This window comes from Egretta garzetta, unplaced genomic scaffold (genome assembly GCF_000687185.1).
Source record: "Egretta garzetta isolate BGI_Z169 unplaced genomic scaffold, ASM68718v1 scaffold641, whole genome shotgun sequence".
NCBI classification, from domain to species: Eukaryota; Metazoa; Chordata; class Aves; order Pelecaniformes; family Ardeidae; genus Egretta; species Egretta garzetta.
Window position 1 is genome coordinate 571,400 of NW_009258758.1, and position 22,102 is coordinate 593,501.

The 22,102-nt window shown below is 38.7% G+C and overlaps 1 protein-coding gene across 1 annotated transcript in view; it reads left to right on the forward strand.

Moving 5' to 3' along the window:
* The window catches only part of LOC104135619 (macrophage mannose receptor 1), a 33,343-nt gene that overhangs the window by 2,943 nt on the left and 8,298 nt on the right, over window positions 1–22,102 (forward strand). Inside the window, 20 exon segments of the mRNA XM_035888993.1 lie at window positions 826–939; window positions 2,035–2,181; window positions 3,435–3,617; window positions 4,504–4,658; window positions 5,923–6,036; window positions 7,169–7,284; window positions 8,185–8,333; window positions 9,206–9,405; window positions 10,720–10,847; window positions 11,242–11,329; window positions 11,928–12,072; window positions 14,919–14,954; window positions 15,055–15,218; window positions 15,745–15,812; window positions 17,082–17,182; window positions 17,508–17,647; window positions 18,825–18,939; window positions 19,582–19,763; window positions 20,426–20,528; window positions 22,023–22,101. Of these exon segments, the coding sequence (XP_035744886.1) occupies window positions 826–939; window positions 2,035–2,181; window positions 3,435–3,617; window positions 4,504–4,658; window positions 5,923–6,036; window positions 7,169–7,284; window positions 8,185–8,333; window positions 9,206–9,405; window positions 10,720–10,847; window positions 11,242–11,329; window positions 11,928–12,072; window positions 14,919–14,954; window positions 15,055–15,218; window positions 15,745–15,812; window positions 17,082–17,182; window positions 17,508–17,647; window positions 18,825–18,939; window positions 19,582–19,763; window positions 20,426–20,528; window positions 22,023–22,101 (2,527 nt within the window).

Consider the following 22,102-nt stretch of genomic DNA (forward strand, 5'->3'; position numbering starts at 1 on the left):
CAGCAGCTGCCAAAAGGAAGACGGTCTGAACTGCCCTTCCACTAGCTGGTGTTTTTTTACGAAGAGTTGGTCCCAAACCTCTACAAGGGGGGTTTAATGGCCCCATCCCACCTTTGTGCTCCAGATGGGAGCTACTGCATCTTCTGTGGCCTGCCCCAGGGGAGCATTTCCTCCATTTGCCTTCATGCTGATGCACTCATTCCTGAGCAGGGCTGGTCCTCAAACGTTTTCCTCTGTGTTTCAAGGATTATTAATCTTTCTAGGAAAACACATGATGATGGCTAGATTGGTCCTAATATGGGTATATCTGCATACATAATCTCCAGATAACTCCAGTGAATTTCAGATACAAGTGTCATGGTATCATTTTGGCTATAAATGGTGTGAAGGAGGCTTTGAAACCACTCACATAGAAAAAAATCTGGAAGTAACAGATTGGCACATTGTTTTTGGTTTTTTGTTGTGTTTACTCCATGAAATCTGTTACAGAAGTATTTTAGCACAATTGTCTAATGAAAATAAGGTATTTTTTACATCTCCTACATTGTAATGAAACAAAGTGAAACAAGTAATCTTTATTGAAATAGTGAAACAAGATGTTCATTTGCCCTTTTAGCTACTGAGATCTTCATTAGATTAATAGTTATTCTTTTATATATTTTTACTTTTTTAATCTGTGTACCTCAGTAACATGGAAAGTACTGGGTGTGGGCTGGTTTAAACTACGAAATATACATTTCTTTCTTTTGGCTTTATTTCTTGCAGATGAACTTGCTAAGAATGAGAATAGGGAGATACAACTAATTTTTTTTTTTTCTAATTTAGAGTTAATTAAAAAATTCAGTTTTGCATTCTGGATTGGATTGAACACTTTGAATTTCAACAGTGGGTGGCAATGGGCTGGGGGCAGCCCTTTCAGATACTTAAACTGGGCTCCAGGTAAGAACCGCATCTATTTTGTAATCTTTGAATGGATTCTGATAAGACACCAACTAATAAAAACTGCCCTAGCTACTTTTATTTCAGAATACCCATTCTGATTTACAATAGCTGAAGATCTAGATCTTTATTTTAAGAAGTACACTTCCAAATGACAAAGTTCACTGCGGATATCAGCCATAGCAAGTTCTTTTACTTTCTCATATAAGCAAAGAGCTTTTTTATGAAAGCAGAGTATCATTTGGAGTGATATATAATCCTATAGACCAGAGATCAGAATTTTTTCCATAACATGTTGCCCAAGAGTATAAATGTAACTCAAGTCTTCCACAAGTAGCAAAATATTTAGAAAATCATGGCACTATGTTTTCTGGAGAAATTCTAAATATTATTGAGAGGCTTACGGAGCCAGCTCATAATTCCTCAGTGGTTTATGCAAAATTGCACCGGGCCACCTCAAGGAAGGGAGACAGGGGTGGGTTTGTGGTGCTCCTCACACATGGGGAGTTCTTCTGTTTGCTTGGTTTTTTTCTGGTCCTGTGTTTTCTTTGTGCCATGAGTATTTCAAGCCACCTCCTGTTTTGAAAAAGTTACAAGGTGGTAAAGGAATAATTGAGTTTTAAAAAATTCTGTATCAGGCAATTTCTTTTGCTGCTTACAGAGGTTTTTACATGCTGTGACAGAAAAGAGAAAAGCTATTTTACAGGAAAGTAGAATTGTGAAATTCTTGAGATATACTGGAGGGATGGTATAATTTAAAACTGAATATTTTTAAAGTTTGGAAGTTTTTGACACAGCGTAACGGTCTAGCTTCAGCTGTTCTGTCTGTGAACACCAGGATATCAGGAAAAGAACCTTCAATTTCTCAGTAGTGTCCTGATACAAAGTCAATGGAGGGTCATTACTTCACTCTCAGAACATAGACTAAAATCATTACCCTATATACTATAACACCAGTTGTCCTATGGGAGAGGGCTTCATATTAAGCACTGAAGAAATCAGAATAAGTTGATGCTTCTACTGACAATAAGATGGTTTTGTTAATCTTTTTTACTTATTTTTGCTTTGAAATTCTATTTTCTTTCTTACTCAAAGGAAGTCCTTTCCTGCTCCCTGGGAAAATCTGTGGAGTGATGAATCCCAGAAAGAATGCTAAATGGGAAAACCAAGCATGTAACCAGAGACTCGGCTACATTTGTAAAAAGAGAAACTTCAGTTCAAAGTCTGGCTTTATACCCAAAGGTAGGTTGGTCAAACAGAAAGAAAGGTTTTTCTTTGACTTCTAGAAAGAGCAATCAGTAAAAATCTGCAAATGATAAAAGGAATGCAACACTATTTTTCAACCAGGATGTCAGAAACCTTTGAAAAACACAGCTATACATGCATGCACAGACTTTTAGATATTGCTTTTGTCCTCCCATTGTATATTAACCATTCGTGGCAGAATATTATTATTTTGTTCCATCACTCTCTTTTCATTCTTGCAAGACAGATAAAAGCTGCTCTCTCATGGTAACCAGTGCCAGCAATCAAATTTGCATAAATACAGTAGAAATTTTATGCTTCTCATTTTCTTCTCATTTGCTCCAAATGAGCAATTGCAGTTTCTCTAATATTAATGCAAAAAATCCTTCTCTGATGACAACAGTATGCAGTATGTTGGGTTCATACAAGCAGAGCAGGAGGAGCAGCAGTATTCACACAGGCTGTGTTTCATCAGTGGGCTACCCCGACCCAAGGCTTCAATGACACAATGTGGCTATGGACGTGCCAGATGCCGGAGGGGGCTGCTGGGGGCTTTCATCTGGGAATGTTATAAAAACTACTTTTGAGGAAGAAGTTATATTAGAGAAAGTAGAGAAATAATTTCAGAGAATCTTTATTCCCCTATTGACCTTAAAAAGAAATTCAGGACTCTCTTTTTAAAACAAATTTAAGGTAAGCTTTTAAAGATATTTAGGAATCTAAGTAATAAAAAAGCCACTGAGTTAATAGAAAGAGAAAACTACCAACTCTGCACTAATTCGCGCTGCTCACTGACCTGCAGTTACCAAAGAATTACTTCGTGCTTTTCCATATCTGAAAATCATGTGTGTTTGCAAGAAGATGCTGAACAGGAGGCAGAGCCTAATGTCAGCCACTGCACGCAGCACAGGAGCCCGTGGCACAATGACCGAACTGCTCTGGGGGGGCAAAGAGGGGAGCGTCTGGCACCTGCTTTGCTCTCTCTTTCCTCCTAAAGCATTATTTCAAATTGCATTTCTGACACAATATGGGGATTTTTCAATGATTCTACACTAAGGAGACATCATTCGATTTGCATATTTAGCATACTGTGCCTTAATATTTTTCATTTTAATTTATTTGCATTTCTAACTACAGCTTTATGTTTATTCATTGAAACCCGCTTTTGTAAAGAGTGCTTGAGACCTCATTCTAGTGTCCTATATTTTCCTCTCACAAAATTGCTCTGAGAAATTGTGCTTTGATTTTAGAGGAATTGAGACCTATTAAGTGCCCAGATGGCTGGCGGCCATATGCAGGCCACTGCTACAGCATTCAACGGGAAGCCAAAATATGGAGAGATGCTCTGACTTCATGCAAGGGGCAAGGTGGAGATTTGGCAAGTGTCCACAACATTGCTGAATACAGCTTTCTAGTGTCACAGCTTGGTTACAGTGAGTATATATGTAAACCTGTATTGTGTTTGCCCCATCTGCAATGTAAAATCTGGGCTTCATATTAAATATTAATGCTTTCTCTGAAATGTCACAAGTGGAAGGATGAATCTAACTTATGGTGCTCTTTTGTTATTGCTGTTGCATAAACATAGAAGTATATTTATATATCTATCAAGCAATAATCTGCATTGTAAAACATTATAAAGTGGGAAAAGAAAAAAAAAATGGTATTCCTAAAAGAGCCACATAAAGATCTCTAAAAATTGCACTTTTGGAATCTTTATTCTGTGTTCAATATCTTCAGAACTGAGCTCCAAACCTAGAAGGTGTTTAACTTCTTGCTGAGATTAAAACCTATTGCTGAGGTTAATGTCTTGCTATATCTGCTTCTAAGATAATATCTTTTAACTTCTGGTTTTCCTTGGATCTGTAGCAACCATTCCTGACATTTGCTGGACATGGAGAGCACCCCTGATGGGCCATTACAAGCCCTCTAATGTGTCCCCATTAAGGAGATGCATTGGCAGGTGTCTTCATGGCTTCATGATCTCCTGACAGGCGGGACGCGCAGCCACTCACTGTCCTACCCTTGATGCTAGGGGTCATTTTGTCATTCTAAGTCAGAGATACTCAACAAATGTGCAAAAATCACACCAGCCATAGATGCCCCTGTGTTTATTAAACTTGGGATTTCTGGATAGCATCTGAGGCCTTTTCAGTACAGACCAAGACATCTCTTAACACAGATCTGAGAGGAAACCAGCATTTTTTTTAAAGCACGAAGACCACCTCTCATGTACTGCATCCTAAATGTATCATTCCCTGTTTGTTCACTGGATTGCATAGAAGACCATAAGCAAACCTATTTCTTTTCATGCTTCAGAGCCAACAGAAGAGCTGTGGCTGGGTCTGAACGACCTGAAGGCTCACTTCTATTTCGAGTGGAGTGATGGGACTCCTGTGACGTTCACCAAATGGCAGCGCAGGCATCCCACCTACACAAACAGTCTGGAGGACTGCGTTGTTATGAAGGGGCAGGTATAACCACGCAGTCATTTTATAGTAATGCAAACTAATAACTACCAACTACATCAGTCTGAAACCTTTATATGCTTATTCAGGAGTCATACCATATTTTAGCTTAAAGTAGTTTTCCCCATAAATTTGGCATCAACCAGAAGAGAAGTTCAGAGGATAGGAGAGATCAGAAATGGAGAGGTAGCATTTTTCTAGTGATACTTTTTGAGATTTCTTATGTGGTGAAAATTCTGATCCAGAAATTTTACATTAGGTTCATTCTCTTGGCTGCAGCAATGAAAAAAGTTATAGCTCTGGGAGAGGAATGGGGATGAACTAGTAATACGTTCTGTGGTTATCATAGACGCTATTTGCAAACCTCATTTTCCAACCTGGTAGACCATTAGGTCCCTCAACATCACTTCACTGAGACATGGCATTGAGGCACGGAGACCTGGCACTAGGGTGTGTTCCTTCAGCTGTGACATAAAGAGCGCCCTAACATCTACCTGCCAAATACATAACCTAAAATCCTATAGCACTTCTGACTGCTTGACTCACAAACTATTTTCTTGCAAGACATGGTTGACACATTTACATGTGTGTGTGTGTGCACACATACACACACAAAAAGTGTCATGAATTTTAAAGGAAACAAATTGAAGATGCTGTTATGAAAGAAACACTGTTGTTGAAAGAACTGTTATAGAATAATATTGATATTTGCCAATATTAGACATCAATAGAATTGATCATAAACCAGATTTTACGAGGAAAAAGAGGTCCTATTTAATTTATTTTTTTTTTACATAATTCCTTTTTTAAAAGAAATCAATCATTTTCAGAGTCTTCTCCTTGATGGATAAAGTAGTCAGATTTACTGCAACACACTTATGTGTACATTATTTCAGTTTCGTTGATCTTTTTTTCCAGAAGTGTATTGAAATAATTGTGCTCTAAATGCAGATCCATTAGCCCCAAATGAGATGTATCTTTACAAACCCTCTATTAAATAGGTAGTTATGGTAGCAAGTAGTGCTGAGACTTCAGGGTGTTATTTATTTCCCTCTTTCATCTCAAAACAACAGTAAAAGGATCTTAAGCCAATCCTAAGATATGTGTCTATTTTATTTTTTTTTAAAATAAATCTCCAGCAATGATCCTATAGCCTTCCTAGGAAACATATTTCAGTGGGCCTTGTACTGAAGAAAGAGGAAAACACTAGTTTTCTTACGTTTATGAATGACCATTTTTTTACATTCAGTTCCTCTCCTTGCTATTCTAGGATGGATACTGGGCAACTGATGTTTGTGGTAAGCAATTTGGTTACATCTGTAAAAAGAAGCCTTCATCACAATCCTCTGAAAAAGAGACAATCCAGGACCCAGGCTGCCAGAAGGTAAATGCTCTCTCATAAATTAATTATGTTGGGAAAAATGAACAGGAATTAATTTGCTGCTTCTTGCTTCTTCTAGAGTATTTGTGTTTTTCTTCTAGCAAATCTGCTCTTTTCCTAGTCTTTTCCTACTAGCAATTTACTAATATGTGTGCATTTTTCATTTTTGCTCTGAAAATACTCAAGAAACCATTTACATGTACATGAATACTGCCTTTCTCTCCATTCCCAGATGAGCAATGCTGTGATGAAATTATACATATCTTTTAAATCATAATTTCACCACTATTCTCTCTGTTTATGCTCTTAGCCTAATAATACATGTAAAATCTACTTAAAGTCTTTATAAAGTCCTTACTATATAAGAATGACAAAAGAAAGAAAATAATTTCAAACCAGAAAAGGACCAGCTTTTCTGTACCATGCTCCTACCTATGGCCTTTGAGCGATATCAGCAGCTTATTTTTTTCCAAACAAGTCATTTTTTCCTGAATTGACCTTTTCAGAAAATCGTTATATCTGTGTTGGTCAGCATAGATCTCTCGAAACGCAGGAAGAAGCAGGGGTGTTTTACTGATATTCGTCCTTTCTACACTCCCCACAAACAAGCACTGGGGGGATTCCTTTTGGCTCGGAAAGTCTCCTCACCCATGGCACTTAGGGATGGCAGGGGCAGCTTTGGGGTACTGTGCTTTTATGTGAGTTCATTTCCATATTGCAATATATTTTTTATTTCATTATGTCAGATCCTGCAGCTCTGGAAGGCTGGAGCTGCAGCTCCCCCCTGAATGAATCACAGGGTCCTTATGGTACTGTTTGCATAATCCCAGCTTTACAGAGCACTGGAAAGCGATAGCAAATAGCACTGTCACAATTTCCTTTAAAAAGTCACATACATGTAAAAGAGATGAAAACTAAGATCTTAATGTCATATTTTAATGAAAAAAGGCCTTCTGTAGTAGCAAACAGCAACAAAAAAACAGCTTTTGTTTATTAACAGATTGGCCCAGTTTCATCTTGCTTCTTAAGCTTAGCTGCAAGACATTATCATTGAATATTTATACACAAAAGAGCAGAGCTAATTTCTATAGTGAAGTCTTTCAATTTCGCATTAAAAACCTTATGTTTGCCACAGGATTGGAAAAGATATGGTTTGCACTGTTACTTGGTGGGCTCTGCACTTTTGACATTCTCAGAAGCAAATAAGACATGTGAACAGAGCAAGGCTTATCTAGCTACAGTGGAAAGCAGGTAGGAAAATATATTTTCTAATAGTTCAAAATCAGTGCTTCCGGTAGAGAAACTTGCAAAATGTCCATTTTTGAACTCTTCAAAGTGTTTTATCAGCACTTTTCAAAAATTTTGTAGTAGTACACCAAATAAAATTATCCATGCAGGAAAAAAAAGGCTCAATGTTTTAGGACTTTCTACTTAATCTATTATAAAAGTTTTCAAATTGTGGTGGCTCATGAGTTACACAGTTTCCTCTTATCTTTCAATTCCTAATTAAAGCAACTTCTATGTTTGTTTTTTGGGGTTCTTTTTGGTTGGAAAGTAGTTACTACAATTTTCATCTATTTACTGATGGGTGTTATCTCATTATGATAGGAAAGCTTTAACGAAAGTATTTTCCTAAACTACCTTCTAAGCCAAATTCTGAACAAATGTAGGCAATCTTCCCCACAACCTGGCCCACCACAGCCAGAATCTATCATCTCCAACCTACCCATATGTCTGTCAGGCTTTGCAGGCCTCATGGCCTCTGAGGAACATGGCTTCTGCCTTCAGAGATGATGGCTAGCAAAAGCTGACAGTTTGGTCCTGACTTGGTGGTTTGTTTGAGGCACCCCAAAGATTTGGAAGGAGAAGGAAAATAGTAGAATACAACTAGAAGCCCATGTGAGCAGTGGTTTGTGACATTTCACAGAACTGGGTGGAAAGGAGAGGAGATGCCTTCAGCTGAAAGGAGAAAGTTGTCTCTCTCCAAATTCTTTTGACAACTCTTAAAAGTCTATCAAGGTTTTGTCTGACCTTCACTGAGGAGCTGTTGCCTTGGGGTCATGCTAGCATGATAGCGATACCTCTATTTGTACCATTTAGATTAATATAGTAAGGTAATATGTTGTGAATGAACACTGTTTTCCACTTCAGAAATGAGCAAGCCTTTCTGATTAGTCTGATGGGGCTGAGGTCTGAAAAGTATTTCTGGATCGGTCTCTCCGACACAGAAGAGCAAGGGAGTTTCAGGTGGACCAGTGGTGAAACTCCTCTCTTCACACACTGGAACACCGCAATGCCAGGTAAGCTCTGCCCAACCTTTGTGGTAGGAGTGCAGCTGCAACTCATGCGTGTTTCTGCCTTCCAGCCCCTGGCATTAGAAATTAAAGTAGGCACTTTCTTTTGCGCTTGTAGCTGTAGGTGGACAACACCATCAGACCTGGTGTTTGATGCTGGTGCAACAAGCACCGTCAAGCTGTGTGTCAGGTGTTGTGTAAGTCAGTCTCCTGCGAAGTTGTACAGAAACGGATTTTTAATGGGTTAGACTGAAGGCATTGCTGTGCAGGAGTTAACAAGCTCCATGGTCTCATTTTTTCCAACTTTATAACACCAGTTCACAACAACTCATCAGATTGAGAAAAATTATTATTGGCAGGTTTTTGACCCACAAGGCTCATAATGTGAGAAATGAGCAGCAAACGGTCCAGCTGTTCTGCATTTCCACAAAACAGATTAGCATCTATGTGGGATCTCTTGCCTTCACACTAGCTAGTTATGCCTTAAAACAAACTTCTTGTACTTGATATCAGCCTTCTTGAAATTTAATTACCTGGATATTGAGAACCCCAAAGTGGCTGTCAAGACATCTGCTACATGTGTAAATAAAATCAAGTGCCATTTGCCCTGTGATTTCCCTGGGGTGGCAAGATAAGAAAGATTTGTATTCTAAAGCTTCAATTCTCTGTTTTTGGCAAAGGTGTGTCTCTGAGACTCATTGGCCCATATCTGGGCTCTGGCAGAAGGTATTAAAAATAATTTTATATCCAGGATGGTTTTTAATCTGCATAATCTGCATCTTCCTTTTCATAATTTTCTATGAATAAAAGCAAAGGTCTCATTTCTTAGAGAGCAATTAAGACTTTGGTTTTACTCATTTCTTTTCCAAATCACAAAGGAAAAGAGCAAGGCTGTGTTGCCATGGGAACTGGAACTGCAGCTGGATTATGGGATGTTGTTAGCTGTGAGAAGACAGCAAATTATCTTTGCAAACAGCGGGCAGCAGGAGTGCCGCCTCCTGCTCCTCCGGTACGGATCCCTGTGGCTGCCTGTGCCGAAGGCTGGAATGGAGCCTCCTGGGCAGACTCATGCTTCAAAGTAAGTGTATGTCTACCTTCACTGCAAGCCTGAGCATGGGGCAGCCCAGGAGTTGGTGCCCTAGTCACCGTGGTACTCAGGGACCCAGGTGCTGGGTCATTTTTAGGGAATGATCTTCTCCATGGTATTCAAAAGCAAAAAACCATGAGAAACCCCATCAAATACAATGAAAGTCAACAATGGAAAACCTGAAACAATTAAAACATAGTGGCAGAAATATGCTTTCTTTTATTTAAATGCCAGGTGAGAACCTCAGATTATTTGCTTCCACGAATTTGGGAGTTCAGAAAAAACATAGTATTGCATCTCAAGACCTGGCAGTGTCACTGGCAGAAGAAAATGTTTCTTAGAGAAAACATATGGAAACCTGGCCCTTTGCCAACCTTTTCTCATACAGCATGTAATGCATTTAGTTATACTTTTACATCCAGGTTTAGTTTGACACTGATGACTCTTGGGCAAGTAAAGGTTCTGGGCATTCCCTTGATTTAGTTAAAAAGCCTCCTTTTTGAAAGAAAAAAAAAAGTAAAGAAAAGGCAAAATAGATCAAGTATAAGTAAACATGCAACATTGTTTTTCCAGGTCTTTACATAAATATCCTTTCACTTTCTTTCTCAAGACTCTCTGCCTGTTGAGAGGCCAGAGATATTTTAGCCCTGTATTTATAAGGGTGTCAACTTCCATGTCACACTTAATCATTGTTACTAACATTATTGGTTCTGCCAACTACCAAATTGTTGATTATCCTTTCCCCAAAATATCAAGTATCCAGTTCCTTACTTCAAGAATGTACATACTTCATAGTAGAAAGTGGAGCTATTTTATGCTTGCACCACCATATAAGAATCTCTTCTTCAGCCAGGGTCAGCACCTTGCCAAATGACTTTTTCTGTCCATACTATCGTTTCTATTCCAACCCACAGATTTTCCCTCCACCTTCCATTTCTCAAAAATCTCCTGCTTTCTACTGTGAAATACCACAACTGAGATATTCCGTCTTTCTTCGAGCCTTTCAGCAGTCAAAGTTCCATTTAAGTGATAAAATTTTTTTCTTCTTTGTACATTGATAACTTTTGTTCTCAGATGTCTATGTTACTTTTGTCTTCTTTTAAAATAGAGGATGCTAAGAAAAAAACCCTTACATTTCTACACTACTAATGTTTAGTATTATAGGTCTTGACAGACTTGATGTTCTCTCAAGAATAAAGGGGTGCTAAAGTGATACTGATTTTAATTACATAGGTGCTTATATTTTTTTATATGCCAAACTTTGCATATTCAGTAATTTATTTTTACTTTTTTTTTTCTCAATAGTTTTTTGTGAGAGAGGGAAACCAAAAGAAGTCTTGGTTTGAGGCTGAAGAATTCTGTAGAGAAATAGGAGGAAATCTGGTCACAATCAATACAAGAGAAGATCAAATTTTATTATGGCAATTAGCATCGTGAGTACTTGAACAACAATTCTTTTTCATGTTCATGCTATGTTACACAAGAGTTCATTCAAAATATATCTGGAGCCAGGCAAGTGAGTGAATAAACACAATGAAATTTTAAATTAAAATTGAAAATTTTCATTTGGAAATATCATCCTGAAACATTGCGTTTTCAAAAAAAGAAAAAAAATCTTGAATATTTCAAAGAGGCTTTGGTAGTCTTGAAATTTTCATCAAAGGTTTTTATCAAGGCTGTTCTCCAGATCTGATCAACCTTATACATCTTAGGTCCTCTTTCAAAAGGGAGGCAATAAAATGTTCAGCATGTTTCTATGCTTTCCAGCATTTATATCATGGCCTCTCTTTCTACACTCATATATCTATATTGTATGATTTATTTTAGGGATAAAGGACTGTACACTCAGGCTTTCTGGATTGGTTTGTTTCTCTTAAATCCTGATGAAGGATTTGCCTGGATTGATGGTTCCCCTGTGAGTACTTATTTGCAGGATATTAATTGACTTTCTGTCCTTTAGAATGTATAGATTTTCATCTTTTTTTGCCTTTTTTCCAATCTCTTTAAACCTTCAGCAGGTGCATGGCAGCCCTTTACCCATCAGCTGAACAGCTGCCGTGCTCAGTGATGGCACTGTCTTAACACATTAATGGAAGTACAAAATTGCCTTTGTTTCATCCCTGGTACCATGCTATATCCCATTTTCCACAGTCTGTGCTCTTAGATCTTCACAGCATCCCAGTCTGGGCACTGCTGTATGTCAGTACAGAAAAGTCTGGCTGCCATCTTTCACCAAGTGAGATAAACACAACTCTGTCCACCCATCAGTTTTTCCTCCATCAGACACAAGGTCTTCTATACTGTGTAATCTTTACACCTTCTCCAGGAAGCGATGGGGAAAGTGAGCTGATCAGCATGACTTTCACAGCCCCTTCAGATCTATCTGAACTCCTATTGATCCCATAAACAAGGTACTTAAGATGATGAGATGCTGAAATTGTGTTACAATGGCAATCTCAATTACTTCCACTCAGCTCGAATCACATAGTAATTGAGATGTATTTCCAATGCAGGTAGTTTATGAGAACTGGGATGAAAATGAACCCAACAACCATGAAGAACTTGAACACTGTGTTATGTTTAATAGATCACCTCAAATGCGCTGGAACGACTTGCGTTGTGAACATTTACTTAATTGGATTTGTGAAACAAAAAAAGGTATGATTACTTCCCCATTTAACTGGAATGATAAATCCAAGTTCAAAACCAAATTGTATGGATTTAAACAAATTGAAAAGAAGAAAGATACTGGGAATTGTTCATTTTAAAACCAGTTGCAGTGAAGGCAACACATAAAGCAAGAGGAATGAATTGAGATATTTCAATTGTACTCAAATGCAGAAAGTTAAAGATGTCTCTACTACTTTATCTCTGGCTTTGTCTCTTTTTGCTATGGGTTGAATAAATTTGCAAGGCAAAGGTACTTATCCTCTCTCCTTTTATCTCCTCCCTGTATTCCTATCTGCTTCAGGCTTACCCAGGACAGCCAAAGATGCAGGACACTAAAGTTCTCTGTACAAAAGAGAAAAAAGCTTTACTTCCACTGTGAAATGAATAATGGGAACCAAAGAGAGGGATCAGTTGCTATAGAAACCAGAAACTCTGAAAAATAGATCAAAAGTAGAGGCTGGTATACCTTTGAAGGACTCCTGCATCTGCCAGCTTTGCCTGGGAAGCAGGCCCCTAAAGCCAGGCCTCCTCCTTCTGGTACCAGGGCATGAAAATGGACCTGATGGATGGGCATTGGGGTGCCTTCCAGTGGGAAATGGGGTCTTCATGGGTTGAGGACCTCAAGTGACAACGGATAATGAAAGAACTTGTTTTGCTTACTCAGTCCTACTTTTACATCCCTGCTTCCTGGTTGTAAACTCAGTACTTGTATGCATCTTCATGGAGCAGGAGATTCTTGATAGCTTCTTGAAATGAAAAGAAAGTTGGATACACACAAGGATCTAGTAGGAGGCACACTAGAGAAGGGAATGGAGAAGCAGTTATATAAAAAGCACTGAGTGTATCTAATATTTGATGACTCTGTCAACAAACTGTTACCCTTGGACAGCAAATAAGGCACTGTGCTTAACCGAAAAGGAAGAATCACTGTTCTTTTGTGGGTAGATTAGTCATACAAACACACCACCAAAACACTGACTTCCGTATAGCGGCTCAAAGCAGTACATCCTGTGCAGCCCTTTCTGGTGTGCTGAGCATGCTGCTTTGTACAGATGTGGGTCTCTGCTCTTGGTGAGGTTACTCACAGGAGTTCAAAAACCATTACATAAAGACTCTGATCAGTTTATCTTGACCATAGATGAACTTTCAAAAGAAAAAAAAATAAAGGAATTAGATCTTGTTATTATGAATCTAGATTATAAAATGATCAACACAAGAGGAGAGATGCTGTCATGGTTTAATCCCGGCTGGCAACTCAGCACCACACAGCCGCTTGCTTACTCCCCCCCACAATGGGATGGGGGAGAGAACTCATAGGTTGAGATAAAGGCAGTTTAATAGGTAAAGCAAGAGCCGCGCATGCAAGCAAAGCAAAGCAAAGAATTCAGTCACCGCTTCCCATGGGCAGGCAGGTGCTCAGCCATCTCCAGGAAAGCAGGGCTCCATCACACATAATGGTTACTTGGGAAGACAGATGCAATCACTCTGAATGTCCCCCCCTTCCTTCTTCTTCCCCCATCTTATACACTGAGCATGACATCCTATGGTCTGGAATAGCCCTGTGGCCAGTTGGGGTCAGCTGTCCTGGCTGTGCCCCCTCCCAGCTTCTTGTGCCCCTGGCAGAGCTGAGAGCTGAGAAGTCCTTGGCCAGTCTAAGCACTACCCAGCAACAACCAAAACATCAGTGTGTTATCAGCATTCTTCTAGTACTAAATCCAAAACACAGCACTATTCTAGCTACTAGGAAGAAAACTAACTCTATCCTAGCTGAAACCAGGACAGGTGCTCAGCTGTTAATTTCCTCATATCCACTTAAGACACATATTTACTTAAGATACTAATTTTTTTTTGAAAAATAGTGTATGTTATAGTTATGTTAGGATTAAAAAAATAAAATCAAAATGAGGTTAAGTATTTAAATTTATCATGAAGGTATTTGAATAGTTTTAGTTCTATTCTTCACTCAATGGTGAATAAGAAAATGTTTAAAAACTCCTAACAGAAGCATTTAAATTGCTTTTTCACTTGTTTGCTTATTTCTCATCTAAACTGTTCCTTTCATTTCTTTAACAACATGTTCCTTTCCATCAAACCACAGAAGAAATTGAGAAAGATAAGAACTGAATTAGTAGTCCTTGTGAAGAACAATATAACAGGCATCCAAATGAAAGCGAGCTATTTTTGAGGGGCTATAGCTGGCTCTGGGAGTAGTGGTGGGTTAATTGCTTCCTCCTGGTCCATCCTGCAATCAGAAACTTGGGTTCAGTATCTACTGGCTCTCCAGGACTCTTAAAAACACACTTTCCTAGTAAAAGCCAAGTCATCAGGATAAGAGGAATGCATTGAGACGCTGGAAATTATGTATGCGGTTAACAAAATACCAGCATTACGCTTGTGAATAGTTTACTACTATGTAGGTAAGCTTGAGAACTTAATATATTGGCTGGATTATGTTGTTTGGCTCCAGTCCCATGAATATAAAATAATAACTTGCCAAGAAAAAATACTAAATAAATTTTCAAAGTCATGTAACAAAGTGTTTACTACACATCCTGGATTGTTTAATACAGTGCTTTTGGAGGTATGTGTATATGCTTTAAAAATACACTTTTCAATTTTTTTTACAACTTTTCACTAGATAAATGTTTCTGAATTATACATATTTTTAAATTTAATTCAGTGGTATGTGCTCTTAGATCTTGAAAATGCATTAAATAATTCATAGTTCAGAGGTTTTTCCTCTATTATACAAAGCATTTGCAACTACACAAAGTAAATCTCTCTGGATTTTTCTGTATTTGGAACATTGCTCATGATGATCTTTTATTTTACAGGTACACTGCTAAAACCTGAACCGAACTACAAGCTTGGTAGGACTTTTTCCTTTTTCAAATAAAAGTTTACTGTACACTTTTCTGACTTTGTACAGACCAGATATGAATGTAATATATATGATTCTTTATCTTTCAGAATATCAGGCCACCAAGGATGGATGGATTATATATGAAGATAAGCAGTACTATTTCAGCAAAGAATACGTCCATATGGAAGAAGCACGGAGAATTTGTCATAAGAACTTTGCAGATCTTGTTGTCATTGAGAATGAAAGCAAAAGACAATTTCTATGGAAATATGTAAGCACTGAGCTTATTTATTATAACTGAATTCTGAAGCAGAGCAGCTGATAAAATAAAGGGAACAGCCTGTCTATTTAGCTAGGATAGAGTCCTCAGCTACTGTCCTACATTACTTATTTATATAACAATATATTGGTTCAGGACCTGTAAAGAAATTAGTGTTGCTTTTAGTAGGTAGAGGAAAAAGGCATGCAAATGTTAAAGGTGCAGCAAAGGATAGTTCAGGCCCAGGTTTCTTATCTCTTCTAAGATATGTAGTGTTCAGCACAGTGATTATTGCTTTCCTGTCCAGTGGGTTCCTCACTCCAGGAGGTTCCTCATATCCTGGTTGCCTGCTTGAAACCTGTGTCCGAACCAACAATGTTCTTGCATGAGGCTCAAATCCTGGGGAAAAACCAGACAAAACCAACCAACCAAACACACACACCCTGCCCCGGCATGGTTAATGGGCTTTCAGATTTTTGCTTGATGTTGAGGAACTGTTTAATGTTTAACTGTTAATCACTCATGATTCTTCTTTTAGATTTACACAAAACTCAGAGTGGAATCATATTTCATTGGCTTAGTTGTCAGCTTTGATCAGAAATTCAGGTGAGTAAAGGAAAACTGGTAATGGACAACAAATGATGATAATTTCATTATGCTCTATGGGAGCATTTGTGTGTGCTTTCATTTTACACATTAATAACTGTTGTGCAGCTGATCTCTGGATAGTTGTCAGGGGAAGTCTCAGACCAGAAGCGTTAAGTTCTTCTATATTTAGGCAGAGCAACATGTTTTCCTTCCAAATCTGGGAGAGCAAAACCGACAGAAGTTCATGGCTAAGATTCATTTCACTTAATGTCTTACACTGAGAGAACTGAGTTAAACACCCAAGCAACCTTGATAGGCAGTGAGGAGAAGCAGCTAATTTTAGGATGTTAGTCACCCAATCCACTTTAGACATCAACCTTAGCATGAGATTAACTCTGACTAGGTCTCCAATGGCTACTGGAGGTTTTGATAAAATGTGAATGTAAGGGTTTAATCAGACTAATCCCAGTGGTTCAAGTTATGTGAGCTGGAAGCAATAATTGTAAGCAACATCTCACTCAACAGCTTTCTAAAATTGCTGGTAGGGAACCAGTTTTAGAAATCTGTAGATTTCTAAATTGTAGAAGGCTTCTAGGAGGACACCTTTCTGGGATGAGAGGGAAGTCTGTGCACTGGTGAGATCTTGGGGTTTCTGTCTTGTCCAGACCATAAGAAGCCTTCACTTTGAGGATGACATTACCTCTGGCAAAATGGGATGCTGATGGGACTTGAATGTGATAGGACTAAACAGATGAGAAGCAGCAGTAATGCTGTGGATATGTCCTCTCGGCCTAGAGAAGAGAAGGCTGCAGGGACACCTGATTGTGGCCTTTTGGTACTTAAAGGGGGCCTATAGGAAAGATGGGGACAATCTTTTTAGTAGGGACAGCTGTGACAGGACAAGGGGTTGTGGTTTTAAACTAAAACAGGATAGATTTAGACTACATATAAGGAAGAAATTCTTCACAATGAGAGTGGTGGAACACTGGAATGGGTTGCCCAGGGTGGTAGTGGAGGCCCCATCCCTGGAAGCATTCAAGGCCAGGTTGGACGGGGCTCTGAGCAACCTGATCTAGTTAGCGGTGTCCCTGCTCACTGCAGGGGGGTTGGGCTAGATGACCTCTAAAGGTCCCTTCCAACCCAAAACATTCTATGATTCTATATGTAGAGCCTTTGCCCTCTGGTCACGGCCAATACCTTTCTTAGCCCTTTACCTAAACAGACCTTGTAACTAAATGACTGCTGGAGATGTCTGTCCGGCAGCCACTGTCCCCTTGTTTCTTTCAGCTGGCTGGACAAGACCCCAGTGAACTATGTCGCCTGGGCTCCAAACGAACCCAATTTTGCAAATAATGATGAAAACTGTGTAATAATGTCAAAAGATTTTGGTGAGTAAAATAGCAACAAGGAATGTTTGGTTGAAAATTTGGCATCAAAACCCAAAATGTTTGCCACATATTTAAATGTGAGGCTACCCCACAGATAGGTAGTTAAACAATACTGACAGTTTTTCATAACATGTGTGATGAGGTTTAAAATCATGCCATCACTATTAGGAGACAAACATACTGCAGAGAAAGGAGTACACAGCAACTGTTTCACCTGCCTCTGGAAGGTTCCATCTGTCCTTTATGAATACTGGCTGGGGCTGATTGCTGTAATGGTGGTACAAGCGTTTTAGACAGCAATTCTCTCTATTCCATTTATTTACAGGCTTTTGGAAAGATATAAGCTGTGCTGTGAAAAATGCCTTCATCTGTGAAAGGCACAATTCAACTTACTCAGGATTTGCTCCTACTGTGCTTCCACCTCTGGGAGGATGTCCTGAAACTTGGCTTTTGTTTAACAATAAGGTGCAGTAACAAATCTCAGCCATATTTAGCAGATTTGCTGTAGGTAAAGAAAACAACTATGGCTTTTATCTCACTATATAAATTCTCTCACTTTATACACCAGTTTATTAAGTGGTATTCTAATCAGCAGTGTAGTCAATTTTCATGTTGGAAAGTCCATATCTAATTCTCAAAATAAGGTGAATTTGAATGTTTTAAGTTATAATTTTAGTAGTTAGACATAGTTCTTCAGTTTTTATTTTTCTGGTTTTTTAGACATACTCCTTGGAAATCCTGTTCCATTATCCTTACCTGTAAGTGTAAGCGCCTTTTTTCTGAGTAACACTGAGATGAAAAGATGAAAGGTCATGCTTTTCATGTGTAATCAACTGTCACAACAACTGATCTTAAGCTGAGTTACACAAACAGCAATAATTGTCAAATCAAACACAGAATACAAGCAAGCATTTTTTTTGCTAAGTTAAGCAAAGGTACACCTGGCCATACGAACTTAAAAAAAAACCAAACCAGCAAATGAAAACCACAAATCAATCCCACAGTGCAATAAATAAGAAAAAATCTTATGCATTCAAAGGGCTTAAAAAGTAGAAGCAGCATGTGCCAGTTTAAAACCATGTATTTCACCCCTTAGAACATGCACAACCACAAACCCAATTTTTTTTGTACTGGATTCAGGAAACATCCCCCCGGCATACTAATACACAGTACATAAGACCACTTCTTCCTGATGCTGTTCCACTCATGCTGAGCGCTCAAACAAACTCAGGCTTTAGCACTAAGTCTGTCGTATGTAATTAAAAGAACTTGACCCAAGATATGCCTGCTCCAAATTATGTCCCCAATCATGAAATAGTTTCAGTCCCTCAGAAATTCTACTTTTCAGTAATGTGATGTGAAATCTCTACCCGTGCACCTTGGATATCTACTTAATTCCTCAAAAGCTTTTGGAGGTTGCCTGCTCTTGCCCAACACTAACCTTGGACAGCCCAGTGGTTTGTAAGTGCTGCACGTGCATCGCTGTCATTAGCTGGGTCTCCTTGCTGGCTGAAAGTATTCACATTTCAGCAGATCCCCCATCTGCTGCTCTTGCAGGGACTAGAACTGAATTAATCAAACCCAATGGTTTTAATACGCTTTGACACCTGAAATTTTGTCTAATCCTTTACTTTCCCCACAGTGTTATAAAATATTTGGATCCAAGGAAGAAGAGAGACTGAGTTGGCACTCTGCAAGAAGTGCTTGTATAGAGCTAGGGGGAAATTTGGCCTCTATACACAATGAGCAAGTGCAAGGTATGACATCTGAACCTTTTGGCGCTAAGTATGAAGCCAGCACATTTCAGAACTAACCTCCAGATCTAAATAGCATAACTTATGAAGGAAACCCGGAGCTGCTTGACCCATGGAGGAGACTGGAGTGAGATATTATCACACTTCCCATCTCTTGGCAAAAGTGTCATGTGAAGCATCATGGGGAGGAAACAGAATAATCTGTTCCCCATGGCCTTGGAAGATGGGGTAAATAGTAATAGTTCATAGTAATGAAATGCCCACAGGTATTAGAGTTAGACAATAAACAAACATCCATTAGAAATGACATGTATGCTGTTCATGCCCCCTTGGGGAAGACTAATCCTTTTGAAGTCCCTTCTAGCCCTAACTTCTGTATTTCCAAGAAGTCTATATAATTTTTATCTAAAAAAAAATTCCTTTTTGTTTTTTTCTAATGAAATCAAACTGCTTCAGTTCAATTACCCATTGTAATTTTTCTCTTTTACCATTAACTCATAGTTTAACTATAATGAACTTGATATTTACAATACTTTTAAAAGTTGATTCATTGTTATATTTGGAATTTGGTTTACACTGAATTTGAGGAAAGGCAACTCCTCATCTACTCTCTTTCTCCATTTTTTTTTTTTTTTTTTTTAATAGCCTTCTTCACCTTCCACCTAAAGGATGTTGCCAAGGAAACATGGATCGGGCTGAATGACATTAACAGTGAGGGTACATACCTTTGGACAGATGGAAGCATTTTTGACTATTCTAATTGGGCAAGACAATTCCCATTTAGAGATAAATACATAAAAGTTGACTGGAAGTATATTACAATAGAGGTAAACAGGAAAAAATCAGAAAATGTGTAACTCAGATAACATACTCAAGGTTGGAGTAACCAGCCTGACTTCTGTCTCAGCTGCGCTCCTATATTTCAATGGCTTAAAACAGAAGGAAACTGAATATGTCAGAGATCAAGTTTTTAAAGCTGTACCCAGAGATTCATAGGCCTGTTCAAAGTCTATACTTATTGTTATTCCTTTGCAGAAGTCTAGAATCGCAGAAAAAGAGCCCTGTATTATAGTTACTGCTAGAATTAATTAGAATTATTAGAATTATTAGATTTTACCAAAATATTCAATATTACTATCTGGGATTTTTACTTTGTTTTATTGTTTCTCCTTGTACAGCATGAACCCAAATGAAAGTTCAACAGATTCAGTGCAGATTACCATAAAATACGTAGTAAAAATAGCTTTGGTGCACTCCAAGAAATTTTAACAAACTGACAAAAGTTCTTGCAGTAATCTGCCAAGGAACGTACATTTGCTTAAGATATATAATGTAATGCATTTAATTTCCAGGAAACAATAAATGAAAATAGGAGCCAGAAAATTAGAAAAGAAAGCTATTAACTTTGTCTCCTCAAACCTCTTTCTATTATTTTGCCAGACATTTTGCACTTTATCAGCTATAATTTTCTTTTTTAATTTTTCCCTAGACTGACTGTATTGCAATGACGAAAAGATCTGTAGATGAAGCAGGGTACTGGGAAAACACTGACTGCCAGCATAACAAAAGCTATATTTGCCAGATGGACAGCAGTAAGTTTTATTTTTCACCTTTGTTGGAAGACATTTACTGAACAGTCCGACCATACGAGTCCTCCATTATAACTGCTCAGGAATTCCAGACACAAAACCTGCTCTGGGATAAGGATTATAAAAAATTTTTGGCTTTACAGCCTCTCCCCTACCAGCCTACCCACCGACACTCACAGAGACTGACTTCACCTACCCTGCAGAACACCTACACTTAAATCAGTTGCCTGAAGACGGTGAGTAGGCACTTTGAAGGCAGGATTCACCTGCCTCGTCTTGAGGCAAATGCCCAGAAGAGGTTAGAAGAGCTATGCCTTCAAAATGCCTTTTTCCTCTATATTGAAAGAAAAGTTTAGCCATCTGTGCTTTACCCAACTAGCATAGTTATAGGTATCTGAATCAGGTTATTTTGCAAATGCAAATACAAGGTATAAAGACAAATCGATTAGTGACCTCCACCATAGGTATCTTAGCTAGCTAGACAGTACACTAAAAGAAGCTTTTCCACCTTCACCTCCAGACCTAACCCCTAAAACTAAAAAAATGAAAACTAAAAAATCCTCACACATACTCCACTGGGGGGTTAACTGAGGTCAGTTAAACTGGTTATTTTGCTCATCAGTCTCTACCAATGTTTTCGTATCACAAGACCTGCAGTAATCAGAAGGGCAAAAGGTCTGGTTTTCTTCATGTATCCTCAGGGTGGGAGACACATCCGGAGCACAGCTACACTGCAGAGTCCACAGGAAAAGAAATAGGGAACTGCTGAGCAGCAAATAAAAATACAGGAAGAAGCCACAGCTGGGCCAGATGCTTCACAGGTCTGTCCCATGCAAGTGCAGAAGGCTGCACCAGGGCATCACCAGCAAAAAGAATTGCCAGGGCGTTCTTGACACTGACTGAACATAAAGGCAGTTTTTGTCCTTTTTTCTGTGCCCATCACTAGCTCTAGGTCTTTGTCTTCTACTTCCCTGTACATCATAAACTTCAGTTTCTTTTTTCACTTCATCCTACATGAGAAAGAAGCAGCAGCAGAGACACAAACTTTGCTTAGAATGAATTTCACCCCTGTTTTGAGACTGAAGTGGTGTGGTGATCCTGCACCATGCTTGTGCTTGGAGAGAATTTCACCTGCACTGTGGGAAGGGAATCCAGAGAGCGCCGGGGGGAGGATCACTGTGTGACCAGTACTCACATCATTTCAGCTGGTGCAGTGTGTGTGCCTATAGATATGCACAGCTCATCCTCTGCCTCTCCCTAATCCCTGAATACACTATTTACACTGTAGTTGCAAATAACACTATTTACACTGTAGTCGCAAATAATTCCAAGTTCCCATCAAAATATGTCTTCTGTCTTTTAAATAAGAAATTTTTTTTACTTGCTGCTTGTGCTGCCACACTACATTCATCTGTTACTCAAAAGTAATAATTCACGTAGCTAGTAATTTTCACTGTTTTCTCCCTTTCCTCTCAAATTTGTACCTCTTTCCTACAGAACCTGAACTGTTTCATTCCACCACTGCTCCAGATTCTGATTTCATCCATTATGGTAACAGCAGCTATTTAATCATTCCT